Source organism: Martes martes (genome assembly GCF_963455335.1).
Source record: "Martes martes genome assembly, chromosome: 15".
Classification (NCBI taxonomy): domain Eukaryota; kingdom Metazoa; phylum Chordata; class Mammalia; order Carnivora; family Mustelidae; genus Martes; species Martes martes.
Window position 1 is genome coordinate 48,291,207 of NC_137903.1, and position 16,369 is coordinate 48,307,575.

The following is a 16,369-nucleotide window of genomic DNA, read 5'->3' on the forward strand; positions in this document are numbered from 1 at the left end:
GGGCAGGGTTCTGCCTTCCCGGAGGCTGGTCAGTTTAGGGGTGCAGGGGCGCGTTTCTGAACATTGTGTTCCAGCCTGAATGCACCTCCCAGAAGGAGGGCTGTCCTGAAGGCTGAGGGGCCACCGGCCGAGGAACAGGGTGAAGCAGGGGCTGGCCTGGGCTGCTGCTTGCGGTGAACCACGAAGGGTAAGTCTCCCGCCCCGGCGGGCCGAGCTGCCAGCGGGAGCAGCAGGCTTCCCATCGGGGCGTCTTCATGAAATTCTCGCTCTTTGGAATGACGGAGCGAAATCGTGCCTGGCGAGCAGATGGCGCCCGGAGGCCTCACCGGAGCCTCAGCCCCTAGTCTTGCAGAAGTTGACACATCCTCCGGTCCCGTATCCACAAGAGGGACGCCCGTCCGCGGGTCCCTGGGGAGTCCCTGCTCATTGCCCTCCTTCCCCGGCTCGCTCCTCATTTCATTCCCTGCTCATTCTCCCCATCAGCAAGGAGGACCCGGTGGTTTCTTTTCCGAGCGCTCTCGGCCCCGTGGAGCGTGGGTACAAACCTACCCCCTGCTGTTCTTAACTCCCGAGGGTCCGGGTCTATTGTGTTCAGTTGTGTTTGCAGTGCCGGGTCCGAGGCATGCGGTGTAGACACGTGGTTCTGAAACCTTCCCGGTGCCTCACCGTTGCCTGGGGAGGGATTTAGAAGGGCCCGGCCCACTCCCGGAGACCCCGAGTTAACTGCCTGAGGTCCAGATGGGGACAGGCTGGAAAGGTCCCCAGGGGTCCCAGGGCGCTGTCGTCATAAGGCCTCCAAAACCTTGTCTCAGAATGAGCCAATCAGGCAGCTTTGCCCCAGTGGCCCTTTCTCTTTTGTTTATTTACTTATTGGAGGGAGCTGGATTCTCAGTGCCTGTGGACATCATGAAAGCTAGGGCATTTGAAGGTGCCCCGCCGGGAATGTGTACAGGCTGGGCTGGAGGGTTTGGAAGGGAGCTGGTGTCATTTGTGGGGCAAGGAGAAATTAAGTCAAACATGTCCATCCCAGACACCTGGCCTTCCGAGCCTGCAATCAGAAACCAGCAAAGGGAAGCAAATGGCCCTGGGCATCTGGACCCGTGGCAGGCCCTAGGTTTCCGTACTGGTGGGGGCACAGTGTCTCTGGGTTCTTCACCCCCGTCATCACCATCTGCTCTGGGTGTGGTACGGGCATGTGCTTCCTGTGCTCTCGTGTGTGGGCAACGGACTTTCGGAAATCCAGTGGGCTCCTCCTCTGTGTGTTTTTTATTCACTGTGGTTTTTTTTTTTTTAAGATTTTATTTATTGGGGCACCTGGGTGGCTCATTCGGTAAAGCATGCTCTCTATCTCAAATAAATGAATAAAATCTTTTTTAAAAAAGTATTTTATTCATTTATTTGAGAGAGAAAGCGAGCAGGAGCAGGGGGAGTGGCAGAGGGAGAGGGAGAAGACGACCCCCCCAGGGCTCTATCCGAGGACTCTGAGACCATGACCTGAGCCGAAGGCAGACGCTTAACCAACTGAGCCACCCAGGCGTATCCCGTTCACTGTTTTTGAGGCTTATCCACATGGACACAGAATTGACTGCATTACTATTTATTCATCCCTTCTCTTTTTGATGGTCACGTAAGGCTGTGTCTAATTCTTTCCCGTCAGAAATAATGCTATAACCTGATGTCGAATGTCTATTACGGCACAAGCGTCCTTGCGCACAGGTGTTCCTCTCTCCCCCCGACCATTGCCACTTTCAGACCGTGCTGGGCTCTGCCACCGTCACCGTCCTCGGCACTGGCAATCCGGCTCTCAGTCAGTCAGTGTTTGCCCTTGGCCTGGTCACCTGGGGTTTGATGACCTAGTCTGACACTAGAACTGCCCCGCGGCTCGAGTCTCAGGGCTTCTACCCCAACCCCCGCCACCTTCTGGCCCCTCCTGCAAGCGAGGTTCTTTTTGTCAGGAGAGACTGGTGAGTCTTGGAGCCACACGGTGGGGTCCCATGCAAGTGGCCAGTTTTAACAGGACTCCGGTGGAAGTTCAGTTTATGGTGATGAGGAGACGTGGAGGGTTTTCCTGATGAGGGGACAGCGGGAACCAGAGTAGAATCAACGTGGCAGAGCAGTGGGGCGCGAGGACTGGCTGAGGAGCCGGCCGCCCAGTGGAGGCTGGTTCTGGCGGGGGGCAGGCAGCGCTTTTGTTACACGAGGTGAGTGGAGGAAGTGAAAGCCTCGTGTCCGCCTCCCAGAGACTTTGCCTGAGCGTCCTGGCAGGACAAGGTGGATGGACATTGGCAGTGGCAGGGCCACGGTGGCTGGGGGAACGCTGGGAAGAAGCACCTGCCCCCACAGCTGTCCCAGGGACCTGGCTGAGCTTCCGGATTACTCACTCCTAAGACTTGCAGTCGGCAACCTCGTTTTCCTCCAACCCACCGGGAGCTGAGGCTCCAGGAGGCTGGGCGTTCTTCTCCCTCCGGGGCTCCCGGGCTGCTCCTTGGCTCTCCTGCCTCCAGGCGAAGGAACTTGGGCAGCCCCGTGCAGGCTTCAGCCCAGCGATGACCAGGGACCTGGAAGCTGATGTCACCGCCATGGGCTTGGGGAGCCGACACCAAGGGGCCGTCCAGCGTCCTCTCAGCTCAACTCCTCTTTGGCCTGAGGTTAAAGGAAGCTCCCAGAGCCCCGATCGGGGGAACAGGAGACCAGCATGTGTATGTGGGGGGGGGGGCAGGTTAGGGTGAGGGAGCTCTTCGAGCTTGGCCAGCCTTGTGCTTTCAAGCGAGCTTCTGCTGGGAGGTACAGGCTTACTGTTTTTGAAAGAATTCACTCTGGGCAGAAGCTTGGGCTTTTGCCTTGTTTGGCAGCCCGTAAAACTCAACGGCAGATCTAGACGTCCAGCTCTACTGTTCGCAGGGAAAGACCGGAAGGCAGGTATCCACTCCATCCCCTTGGCTGGCTGTCCCCCCACATTCCCGTGTCCACCCTGGGTCCCCACCTCTCAGCTCCACACCGTTGGGAAATCATGAGGCAAATGTTCCCAAGGGCAAGGGTGGAGGGCAGAAGGCTGGCTGGGCTGGCAGATGGACCAACAGATGTCAGATGTGGACAGGCTGATACGGCAGGGAAGACAGAGCCAAGGCATAGTGCTTCGACTTCATGCTTTGAGGCTGTGTGTGTGTGTGTGATTTCTCTTTAGTAGATCCTGGAAGCCCAGTGCAGTGGGAGAATCCATTATTTTGAGCCTCCAACAGGTACCAGATCTTCACCGTGTTGGAGTGGGGCAGGGGACAGACTATAAGGCACCTGCTTTGTTTTCCATGCAGCCGCTTCTGCATTTGACTTTGCAGAGCCGCATTCCTTAAGTCCTCCCATCCCTGCCCCCGTTTGGGAGACTCCAGGGCCTGGCGTACACTGTGGAATGAATAAATGTCACTGCGTGAGCGACTGCCTTCATGAAGCAGGTGGCTGTTTATTGAGCATTTACTATGGGGTCTCCTCATGTCCAACCTACGGAAAAATGTATTGTTTCTTTTTTACTGATGGGTAGGTACCCTCTAGGCTCAGGAAGCTTACGTGACTTGTCCCAGGTCTGGCAGCTAGGACCGTGGAGATTTACAAGAGATTTAAAAGGCTCATGGCATCATTTTTTATTATTGCTCATTCTTGCAACGTCAGCAAGTCTGTGAATTTGTGCATTTGTAGAGCTGATGGGATTGAGTGGGCCATCCCTGGAAACTGGGGACAATGAAAACAAAGTTGGGGGTTTTCCAAGCGGGTGCCTGATGCAATAGTTCTCTCTAAAAACAGAACTTAAAAGAGTGAAGAATAGGGAATATTCTCTGTACTGAGAATAGGGAAGAAGAGAGGCAACAAGAGAGACAGGCGGAGGGACCAGAGGGACCAGAGGGACCAGAGGGACGAGACATTCTGTGACATTTAAATGGCCCCCTCTCTCAGACTCAGGAAAGAAGAAAGGCACAAAAAAGAACGAAGCCAGGTCAACTGTTAAAAATTATTTAATAGAAAGTCCAATGTCAAAATGTAACAATAAACAAAAATACACATGTATAAATATGTATATATAATTAGACCTGTATACTTTCTCAGACCCTTTTCAAAATGGAACAGAATCATCATTACATCTTGGTGGTCAAATCAACACGAATATTCAAGCGACGTGGCCCCACTGGTGCGGTGGGGAACACCCCACTGAAGCAGTTGGAGGGTTCAAAGAATTCCAATCACGCGAGAGCCGGGAAGATTGCCAAATGTCCTCTTCGGGAGACCCAGAGAGGCAAGATGAGCAATTCCACGGCTCCGGACATCGTACCGGATCTTTTCTTAGCACCTGTAGCCACCACTGTCCAGGGATAGCTTTCCTGTCGGGCAGGTTTTTCATTATTGAAATTTAGGTTGTTTGAAGAGTCTGTTTGCCCTGTCTCCCAGATGAGAAACTCCTGGGATTTTGATCTTAAGACCTTCTTATTCTGCAGGCCAAGTGCCAGCACAGTGGTTTGGGGATGGATGCCATGAAAGTGTGCCGATTTGCTCTTAAAAGAGTAGTGTCCAAAGTGGGTGTGCGCAGACCAGGGGGTACTCAAGGTTCCCCCCGCCCCCCGTAGGTGTTCAGAGAGAAGATACCAGAACCTCTGTTTATAATATTTTGTATCTTATTCTTTTAAAATGGTTACATTGTGTACTTTTTTTTTTTACAATGCATCGAATATAATAGTCCAGGAGTAGGTGAATATGGGCTTTAAATAAATTAATAAACATCCAGACGGGGTGCATCTCACAGAGGTTTTGCCGAGAGGTGTGTGCGGTAGAAATAAACGGGCACCCACTGCTTGGTAGAGTTCCCGTGCATGCAGAGCGTGGGGGAGCCTGCCCTGGGGGGGGCTCCCGTGCCCACCCGAGGAAGTGTACGGGGGCTCAGAAGAACATCGCCCCAAGATACCTCTCAGACCCAACTGAGAGCAGATGCCTCCTAATCCTGCCACGGTATTTCACTTGAAAGTAAGGCCTTATTCCTATGTAAAAATCACAGCACGCAGAGCAAAACACAGCCACTGGCAACGGGCAAGGAGGCATTTTGATCCTTTCCTGGTGACAGTGAGGGAAAGGGACCAGAGCAGACAATGGGGAGAGGGTGCCCTAGGGCAAAGCCCGCCGTATTCCACGACCACCCCCTGCCGCCACCAAGGGGACCCCACAGAACCTTAATTTTCAGGTAAGTGTGTGTGGGACCGAATGCTCTGTCAGTTTCCAGCATCGCGACGGCCACAGGCCTAACTCTCATGGAAAGGACTAGGCCAGTGGGATATTTGAGTGGGAACCACAAGACGCAGAATTAGAAATTCCTCACCAGGATGCCGGAGGAAGATCTGGGAAAAGGGTGTGCGTTTCAGCTAAATTCTTTCCAAGGGTTCAGAAGGCTGGTGTTGCTTTTGAATATGCCAGGCTGCACCCAGGAAGGCGGGTGTGGGGGTCTTGCAAAAGAGGTCAGCCCCAAGGAATATTCAGGGCCCTTGGGGATCCCTGGAGACCCAACCACTCGGTTAAGAAAAGTGTCTTTAGCGCCTAATCCCTCCAACCTCTCCCTTGTTTGAGTCTTTTCTTAAGTTTCTAGAAACCACGCTGCCTCACAGCTAGTATTTTGATTCATCGAATTCTTTTTCTTCTCTTTATAAAATTTGCAATTATTTGTGGGGGTGGGGGGAGGGAAGAACCCACTGCTCTGAACTCTGAATAGGTTCTCTGGAAAACCTAAAAGGCACTGTGAGGTGTCTCCACAGAGTCTGCTTCTCCCCAAGCCTCCCTGCCTCAGGACTGGAGGGTGCAGAGCTGAGCTCGGGGGGGCTCCCCCTGTCCCCACGAGGCCCCTGCTGGCTGTCTAGGTTGGCAGGTTTTTGCCATGTGCATACAATCCATTTGTGCTTTTTTTTTTTTTTTTAAATTTTTTACTATCCCTTTTCTTTGGCAGGATTCAGGTGTGCACGTGGGACGGAGTGGAGGCTTGGCCACAGGGCATGACCGAACCCGGGGAAGGGCTGTCCCAGGGCAGCTGCCTCTGGGTAGGCTGGAGGAAGGCGTCGCGCTAAGCCAGCAGACCGTCAGCTATTTCCTGGGAATTCATCTTAGGGCATCCCCTCATCCTGGGGTCTAGGCCAGCCTCGTACCAGAGGTATTTTAGCCTTGGTGGCTCTACGGACAGGTCAAGATGACCAGGCACTGCCCCTTGTATGTCTCTAAGCCAGGTCTAGCCCCTGCTAAAGCCCCTGAACTTGAATAGCGTTTGGCAGGAGGATAAGGTGCTGGGTGGGTGGGTGGGTGGGGGCAGAGGACACATGGGGACGAATCATCTCAGCAAGCAAGTGTGTGGTCTCACAGCAAGAGGGCAAGTCTGGGCCCCGATGCTGACTGCACTTATCTCCCTGGGGGACCTCAGCAGTGACCCCTGCTTCGGAGGGCACAGCATGACCTGTAGCTCTTTTTCAGCCATCCCCTCCCCGGTCTAGGGTGAAGCCCCTGTGGCCCTCTGGGACCAGCCAGCTGACGGCTCGCCCTCACCCCCTGTCCTCTCCTCCTGACAGCCTGCACTGTCCCTTCTTTGGGCTGAGTCTCATGCTGTCCTCTCAGCTCCCTGGGCCCTTTGTAACCTCCCTCAGTCCTCTGACACACTTGAGCTTGGATGTCCCCTCTTTCTGGAAGCCTTGATTCTCCAGGCTGGGCAGCTGCCACTTTGAGATGCTCCCACAGCACCCAGTACTGACCCTTACGGTTTCCACACTGTCTCCCTGACTGATGCTAGGCTTCTTGAGGGCATCAGCCGTGGGCGGCTTAACTGGGCATTCTGGTGACTACACTAGGTGCTCTACACCCAATCTGCTGCACGAATGAGTCCTCAACCCTGGAGAAGGCGATGCTAACGATGCTCCCTCTGGGACAACCCAGATGATGGGGCCCCAGATCCACACCTCGGGGTCAGAATGTCGCCGTGGGAATGGCTGGGCTGCCGGTCAAGGCCATGCTGGACGAGCAGGCGAGGGTGTGAGGGACACTGTGGTTGTAGATGGCTGCACCTGGCTCGGATCCCGAGGGACGCGCCCTTTCCGCACCAGGGCTCGGGACAGGATGCCCGCCCTGGTGTCCAGGCCAGAGGCCCAGGTGAGGCAAACGTGCCAGTGGCAGGGCATCCTGGTCCAGAGAGGGCACGAGGCTGGGTGGCCAACAGACCTCCATCCCCCTCATTGAGTCTAACTCAAAGTTTCGCAAGAGGGATCACTAAGCGTCTCCTGTTTGGGCGTTATTAGAGTTATGCTAATACTTTCCTAGATGTTATCCTAGAGAGTATAAAAAGCAAAGTACAGCTCTTCCTTGGAATATTTCAATGATAAAGTAGATACGTATTTTCTTCTCTAAGTACCTGTGTCTGTGATCCGAATTTAGAGTCCTAATAAGGCAGCTGCCTGGTTCTGATCCCGGAAAATAGATACAAATTTTTAAAAATAAATTTGCGTCTTGTTTTGAGTGGAAAAGCTGGCTTGAAATCTATAACAAAGCTTTCCTTCCCTTGCTCACTTGACGGTCAAGAAAGAACAGTCCCTGAAGGTCGGGACTGAAATGCCCCCAAACAGCGAGCGGCTCTTCTGTTCCCTCTGGGTCTAGGCCAAGTGGCCCTTAAGGTTCTAGAACTATTTGCAACCCTGGAGACCCTCCAGCAGTTCTGGCTGAGTTTACCGTGTTCTTTTTACTGCTTTTAAGTCTTACTCAATCATGTTCAAAGCCTTGGGCTAAAAATAACTCCCGGAAAGGGAAAAAGGGAGAATTCTGGGTAGAGGGGGAAGACGGTATTAGAATGAGGCCTTTGGTTTAGGAACGAATCTTGTTGAATTAAAGCCACTTCTCTGGCTTACAAGAGACGAGAGCCATTTCCCACATTATCTTGAAGGAATTTGACAGCTGCCAGGTTTGAAAGAGGCAAGATCTTGGGGACAGTTTTCAGAGAAAACTGAACATAATAGCACCCCCTCTCCACAAGGAACTTTTTTTGATTCTTTCAAGCTGAGTGAGGGCAGGGGTGGGTCCCCTCTAGGCAGCACCTTTAACAGTTGCCATGGAGACGTGAGTCCTCCGTTTTGGAGGACGTGCCTTGAGAAGCAAGGAAAGGAACTCTGGGGAGATCCTGGGCTCTTCCGACCTTGCACGTGTGATTTAAGTGACTGTCTAAGTCACGCCACGACTCTCCAAACATTTAAAGTCTCGAAAGAGATTCACAGTGACCTGCGGCGCATCAGCTGGCCTGGAAAATACAGACCCGGTTCAAACACTGGACAGAGACATACAGCCCTGACCCACAAGAAAGGATTTCAAGTCAATGGTCCAGGCCCGTCGTCTACCTTGCGTGATCGGGTTCTCCCATACTTCTCTGCAAGATTAAGGCTTTTCACCCTAGAACGATGCAGTCTGGGATGAACTAAGCCTTGGGAGCCAAGAAAGAAATCACAGCATGCAAAGGCCTGTTCTGGCTGCATCTGGAATTTCACTGTAGAAGTAACAGGTTCCTTTTCCAGATGCTACAAGGATTCCAGAAAGCGAGACATGTGCCTAAGGCCCCAAAGCCTTTTCCTTCTGGGCACTAGATTTCTGTCAGCCAGCAGCCTCTGGCGGTTTGTGTGTAGCTCATCAGATCCGGGGAAGGCCAAGGGAAACACTCCCCATGGCAAACCCAGCTGGGGATGAGCCAAAGAGTGATTCTGGAAGAGAGAAGCCCCGAAGGGTTCTTTTCACAGTGTTGCGAAGGGCAGAGTAAGAACAACAAAATTCGGAGACTACTCGAACGACATCTTTCCTTCTTTCCACGCGGGCACTAATGTCGGAGGGACGCATTCTGTACTTAGAAAATGCCACTCGGAACACGAGGGTCACAAATTCACTTCACAGGATCACACTGGGAGGATGACACAAGACAATTACAAAATTCCCAGCACAGTATCTGGCACAGAGTGAGTGTAAATAATAAATATTAGTTCCTTTTCCTCTTTCCCCAAGATTAGGTTAGATCCCAGATAAGGTACAAGAGTCTCCTGAGAGACGTGGGCGAGCTAGTGCGTCTAAAGGTTGGTCACATAAGTCAAATACATTCACTTAGCAGCCCCGGTTTTCTGCTGTAGTTTTTTTTTATCGTTTTCCACAGACACGCGAAAAGGTGACTGACAGACGTGTTTTCCCCTTGGAAAAACATGTCCGTTCACTGGCAAAAGGCAATTCATAGAAGTCACAAAATTCCAAAGGTTTATTGCAAGGACGTTTGCGGCGGGAAAGCCGACTGCCTCGCCCAGCTGCCCACAGGCCTGTGGGGGCCCAGGGGTCCACACGCGACATCCAGAAGCCAATGTCCCTGCGTCCAGCCACCTTTCCACCGTGCTCCCAAATAGGCATTCCCTCTCCCCGACCAGGTCTTCTTTCTCTACTGGGGTTTTGCGCAACTTCCCAAAAAGCTTAATTTCTGAGAGGTACAAAGAAATAAAGCTCTAAAAATGCCTCCCAGGGGCAAAAGCACGGAAGGCAGATTTTCTGTCTTGGATCCAGTGCAATCCAATGCTTTTTTTTTTTTTAAATTTGGGAGTTGGGAGACTTTTCAAAAAGAACGTATCAGAGTCCTGGAGTCCAAGATTCAGAGTCAGTATTTGCCTGGCTTAAGACACGGATCATTTTTCTTCCTACTAAACCAACATATATAACGGGGTTTCCTTCCTAAGACCAGCAGGGATGAGTGCTCCTTCGCAATTCTTGCCTAATGTCTAAGCGGTTTGTAATCAATACGCTGCCTGCATCACAGGTACTGAGGTAAAATTCATGAGAGGTACAATCTCGGCTTTTAGCAGGCTTCTGGGAGAGTCTGGCCCTTAGAGAAAAAAAAAAAAAGTCTCGATGAGGTTGGGAGGAGGGCAATTAGGACTCAAAGCAGGATGGCATCCAGTGGGATGGAGACGAGGGCGCCATCATCCCTGGGCTGCTCCTGGGAGCTGTCAAGCGTCAGGCGTGGGGTGGGTGGGGTGGGGGGCTCATCCTGGGCTGATTCTGGGGGCTCCCCGGACACGGAGGAGCTTCCCTGCCCGGCAGCGACGCCAGTGCGGGCCACAAAGGACCTGAGGCTACTCGTTCCTCTGTCAGCTCATCCCTCGTTCGAGTCAGAGCAGCCCGGTCTCAGAGCGGGGGCTGTGAGGAGGGGGTGAGACCAGTCTCCCCGCAAGGTCCGTGGGTGGCCCCTGCTGCTGCCGAGGGCTGACCTAGTTTCCTCGTCTCTGGACTTCATTCGTTCTTTGTCCCTAAATAGACCATAACACCCCTCTCGACTCCAGCCTGGGGGCTGGGAGGCTTGGCTGAGGTAAAAGACTCTTTTGAGGTTCTCTGCCAGTGACAAACACATACTCAGTTAAGACAGCAAGTCCTCCATGATCCTGAATCTCCGCCAACCAAAAGAAAGCAGCACATACACTGCTGAACTTTGACAGCTCCACAACCCAGGAGCACATACAGCGTGTGAGATCCAGCCATCAATCTTCTAGACGGTCGGCCCCACCCACGGGCCGCCAGGCAGCTGTATTTTGAATTGCACCCAAGCGTGGGGCCATGCTATCAACTCTCTCTGCTGAGTGCTTCTTCTCACAGTCCATCTTTCGTCCTTCCTTCTTCTACCTCCTTCCCCCAGGCCACTCCACTCCCTCCCTCCTTCCATCTCCCTGAGTCCTCAGCCAGCAGAAGCACTAGTTTCTGGATGATTCTTTTCATGGTATCCGAGACAATCTGTTTCATGTTCAGATACATGGCGGGGGGAGGGGGGAAGGCAAAATATTTCTGCATTAGACCCTTTGCAGAAGGCATTTAAAAAAAAAATAAAGTACAAACACAAATCACTCGACAATTTTATGATTAAAGCCAATGATGGAAAAAACAGTTTTGAGTGTTGCTAACATCATCAAGCATCTCATCCCAACCCACTCAACCACCCCGTTTCTCAGATCTATTTCTAGATATACCAAACTTGTCCGCAGATGAAATCACGTCTGCACATCAAAGAGTTAAACTTGGGGGACAAGAACTCCAGGTGAAAAGCCCCTGGACCTCCCCGGGAACCAGTTTCTAGTTTTACGAAACACTCAAAAGTCAACTTCCCAAGGAACACTTGGTTCTGGGCGCACATGTATCATGTCCACATGCTAAACATGACTAGAAAAAAAATGGTATGAGCATGTATCATCTTTGGGTAGAAGGTGGTGGTTTTCTGGGAGGACGCTCTCTGAGAACACCAGGTAGAGCAGCCTGTGGGAGATGCTTAGCGCCTGTGTCACTCTTGCTCGAGAAGAATCAGCAAATCACGTAACAGTGAACAAAGTCCCACGTGGACAAGTTTCAGGGGGCGCTCAGCAGTTTACTGACAGTTGAGGAAAACTATTTTAGTCACTTGGCCAAAAGCCATACGAAGGGAGGGAACGTAAACCCCTCGGCAACTGGACTCTCTCTGCATTTTTCTGCTTGAAGCAGGATAAAAAGCCTTACATTTTGGCCGCATCTTTATTTATGGAACAACCACAGCTGCTCCCCAGAACAGCGGCTGCCGGCTGAAAGAGTGAAGGGCTTTTGTTGCTACCGTCGGAGTCCGTTTTCTGTAGCACTTGACTGAGCTTCCCGCCCCCCACTTCTGTGCCCCGGGGTCTAACGGCGGATCGGGAATCCATCCATGGCGCCATCCATTACACGGATGGATTTTAAAGTCAAGGCTCATCTTCTCGGCAAGAGCGAATTCAGTGGCTTATTCTGGTCTGTGGCAGGTGAGCTCTCCGCTACCCGGGTCGAGTCACGACTCCCCACATTTGGAGGGCGGCAGTGCGGCTGATCCTGAGCCCTCCCGTTTAAGCCCCACAGGAAGAGAAACCTACATTCCCCCTCTGCGCTTCTGGGGCGCAAAGCGCACCCTGGCCTGCGGGCATAGCATTTAGCAGGGCGCCCTGCCCTGAGGGTCACAAAGAGAACCCTCGTCAAAGCTATCAAACGCGTTAAAAAAATACAAAAGTTATTTTCTCCTTTTGATTGCTATTTACTTGTGACAACATTTGTTAAAAATATTACTTCTGTCTCTGAGAAGAGATCATTCTCTTCATATAATATGGAAAAATAAACTCTACCAAACCCACAGTTCACATTCCCCAGCACTGCCCCAGGGCTTCGGCTTCCGCCTCTCCAAACGGCATCACCAGTGTCGACGTACTACATTTCCAGGACGGGAACGCACGGCACTGTCCTGGCCAGGGCCGTGCGGGAGCGAAGAAGGAAGTGGCAAGGCTCACGGAACATTCGGGAGGGAGCGAGTGAGGACGTAGGATGGCTGATCTGCTAACAAAATGAAAGGACGCGGGGTGGTTTCGGGCCTTCCTAAAACGCCGCCGAGGGGCAGTGCCTCATCTCCTCTGACCACCTGCGGCCCTGCCAATGGGTGGCGGATTTGTGGGAGGGGAGGGAGCCATGAAGCTCAATTGTCGGTGTCCCCGCAAAGGAGGGCTCCTCTTCCGCACCCAGGATCACTGTAAGACACTGAACTGGATGAATGGGAGAAGACAAGGATACATAAAAACAGTAAAATGTTTATTTTCTTAGAAAAAAAAGTGGGGAAGAGGGATTCAAAATGATTGTGATCACACTTCCAACTGCATCTGAGCAAAGCTAATGTTGCAAGCTTAATCCTCGATGAAGACACCTAGTCAACGAAACCACCTGCCGCTCGCGCCTACGTCACTCCGGCAGTCCCGTCCCCACATGCTCTTAATGGGTAATGGCTTCTCTACCTCCTCTTAGCAGAGAAACCAGGCTTGCCATAGCAACCATCCCATCTCCAAAGCGCAGCACTGGCAGTGGGAAGCAAGGCTCTGGACCGCTCGGGAGAGACAGAGAGGGAGGAGAGAGGGAAGGAGATGCTTGTCTTAGAAGCAGAACAGTTCTACGACAGAAGTTGGATGTCTGAGTTCACCACTACCTCATCTTATATAGAAAATCGTTTGGAGAGCATCTGGAAAACCAACAGGATCTTTAAGGTGAAAATGCAGAATTTTGCTGCATACCTGGACACAAGAGAAGTGAGAAGTTGCAACAAGTTTTAACTAGCAGCAACAAAGAAAGTTCGAGAACAGTTTTTGTGTGTGTGTGTCTGTGTGTTTGTTTTTAGCAATATTCCTTTGCAAGTTCATTAAGAAACACTGTAATTTAATGGGGCATACGATATGGAACGATCTTCTTTTTGCTATAGTGCTGTTCGCTGAAGAGAACCGACCTTTGCAAAAATTTCAACTGGGGTGTAACCTATTTACACAGTAGTAGCTCCTGGTTTCAGTGGTAGGATGGGTGCTATGTGATATCCTCTTCTTCGGAACAGTAATCTCGACCCTGGAGGGGAAAAGAGAAGGACAGCATGTGAGTGAGAAATTCAAAGCAGAACCCAAGACAGTGAATCACTGGCAATTTTCTCCCAACGTCTGTCTCCTTGGAAGAGGGCTCAGGTTGTATCAGTGACTACGGGCACAAGGGAGAGAAGCCACAAATCAGTGTTTGCTGATTTATCAACGGTATATGCCTCAGGGCACGGAAGTGTTACCGAGCCCCAAATAAGCCCTTGCTTTATATTGGTAAGAACTTATGTTAGGCACATACAAGACTCAGTTTTTCACCAAGAAATTACCAAATGGACGATCCATTCAGGAGACCCAGTTCTCAAGACCAAGAGAAACTGAAATAAACAATGAACAAGTCACTTTTGGCTGGGGTCAGGGCTGCTCATGATCTACGGTGGTGTATCTCCATGCCCGGGATTTATAATTTTACAGAAGGGGAGGGTATAATCCAGGGATGTCTTGGTTTGAATCTCCTGTAAATTAAAACAGGGGATTAAAAAAAAACTCAAAGATTTACTGACATTTGTATAACAAATCTGGGACTATGGGACTATGCTTGGTCCGTGTAGGAGGCACAAGGAAGGTGAAAATACTTCTTTGATTCATTCGCCACCAAAACGGGTCACTTGAAGGCTTAAGGACAATACACCATCGTTACTTTTGAACACTTTTCATCCTCTCTCCAGGAAGTTATACAGTCTACGAGGGCATGGTTAGGACTGGGATTCAAGTGTCACATCTGACCCAGCTGGGTTGTCTTTGTCAAAGCTTTCAGCTTCTTGGTCCTTAACCTCTCGCGATAGGACAGCAACCTGCCCTGCCTGTACCACAGGGTCACAGACCAGGGCTTTGTAAAAGGTCATGTGTTAATACTATCTGTACCCTCCAACCTGTCTCTTTTTGTATATGCACACATGCTTAAATTTTGGAGGGGGCAGGGAATATTCCTTGAAGAACAGAATTCCCTACATAACTGGAACTTATTCCTAAAGGCAAATTTAAAGAAAACAACAATTTTGCATAAAACTAGTTCTCAAGTGTCTTACAGGTTTGTCACTGTATCTATATACCGAACATAAGAGCTAAGCGTCATCCTAACGAAGGCTGTACCATCCGGCCAGGCAGTCATCCTGGCTCTGTGACTTACTAACTCTGGCATCTCTATCACATTCCCTTTCTATACCTCGGTTTCCCCATCGGTTCAGTGAAGAAAACAACAAAACCCATTTCACACGGTTGCTGAAGATTAAACAAGTTAAAGTCGTAACGTGATGGAATAGTGCCCAGCACAACATTTTGTACACGTTGTACGTGTGTAGTGTGTATGCAGATGTGTTTGGTAAAAAAAACGCTGCCACACCGTGAAGTCTCGGGGGCCTGCAAAGCACGAGAGGTCGCCAGCTTCCACACTAAATGGCTCCAGCCTGCCTGTTCTCCTTGAACGTGATTCACTAGGGTGCATGGTCTGGGTCCACCCCGCCCCCCCACCCCCACCCCGCCGCCGCAACTTGCAGCGTGTCTGAGCCCCGGGTCACCTCCAGGTTGACTTTACTTGGCGAGGAGAGAAGCATGCACTCAGCACCCATCAGCAGTCTCCCTGGTGACACCACCTAAGTGGATGTCATCCTAGCCTTGGCCCAGACCCTCGGGAGAGCAGCATGTTGGAGAGCTGGAAAGGAGAACCTCGTGGACCCTGGTGGTTGGGAGTTCAGCCCTTCCAGGGGAGAAACAGGACACACCCAAGCATGCCAGCACAATGCTAGAAACAGACCGGGTGATGCTGTCCACAGATCCTCAACTCGTGAGGCTCGGGGAGGAGATCTGCCGGCGGGCACCGGGGGTTTAGCTGGAGGGAACAGCAGGGTTCGTGTAGTTTTTATTAGGAAAGGGAAGAGGACATATCCAGCGTATATGCGGACAGACACACTGTTGCGTGACAGCAGGCAAACACCGGGCTTTGGTTTCCTGGGGATAATCGTGGTCTCTCTCTCTCAGGGTTGTGATCAGGATTCGATAGGAAAACACTGTGTGTGGCAGATAGTCAGTCAAGGTCACTGCCGCTGCTCTCACTGTGATCGCTGTTATTATACACGCCGTGTTTGACCAGCCCCACCACGGGGGGACAGGGGCCTCCTTCCTTGTGGCTGTCGGTGAGTGAGGGCTGTGGTCATACACTGTGATCGGAGAGATGGTGGCGAGACCTTCCTCCCGCCCCACAGCCTTGTACCTCAGACGGGCCAGAACCCTGTGCACTTGGATAAAACTTCTGTGGCAGACACCTAAGGCCCTTTCCTTCTCTCTGAACGAGGCCGCAAATCAAAGGCTCAGTCAGCTAATGTGGCATTAACGCAGCAGGAGCATTTCAGGGACAAACCCACATCAGCTGTCTGTGCAAACCCGAGACTGTAATAATCATTTCCTGAGCATTTGCTTCTTGGAAATTATCATCACTCCGAGGAGGAGGAAGAAAATGCCATCAGTCGCTTTGCAGACATTATTTGCTTGACTGTTGACGCCGACCCTGTCGGGGGAGTGGTGCCGTGTTACCTGGAGGGAAACCTCTAAGGGGCCCAAGACCACAGGGTTCATCCTCCCCCTTTTTGTGATGACTGCAGTGGGCCGACAACTGAATTCAAATGGCAATCAGTTCCCTGCTTGTGATCACCCGCCAGCAGCTCCGAGAACAAAATATTTCATGGATGGAAGACTTGGGAATTAAAGGCCTGAGGGTAAGAGGCCCAGGGGGCCGGCGCCCTTCTGAGGATGGGGAACCCGAGAACCGCCACGGGAACACCCCACCTGCATGCGGGCAGGCCTTCTACAACATGACTGCACATCTCATGTAAATGTATAAAGAACTGTGCTAAAAAGAGAACCTGAAAACCTTGAGCTGTCAGAAGGCAGAGGTGGGAGTCGGCTGGGTTTGGGAGGAACAC

General features: G+C 51.5%; 1 protein-coding gene across 2 annotated transcripts in view; it reads right to left on the reverse strand.

Moving 5' to 3' along the window:
* Positions 1-9,611: 9,611 nt before the first annotated feature.
* The window catches only part of LOC308355754 (uncharacterized protein C1orf21), a 223,211-nt gene continuing 216,453 nt past the window's right edge, over positions 9,612-16,369 (reverse strand). For both annotated transcript variants that reach the window (XM_080824201.1, XM_080824202.1), the window contains exon 6: positions 9,612-13,428. In XM_080824201.1, the coding sequence (XP_080680327.1) occupies positions 13,390-13,428 (39 nt within the window). In that variant the 3' untranslated portion in view covers positions 9,612-13,389. The remainder of the gene's footprint in view (positions 13,429-16,369) is intronic.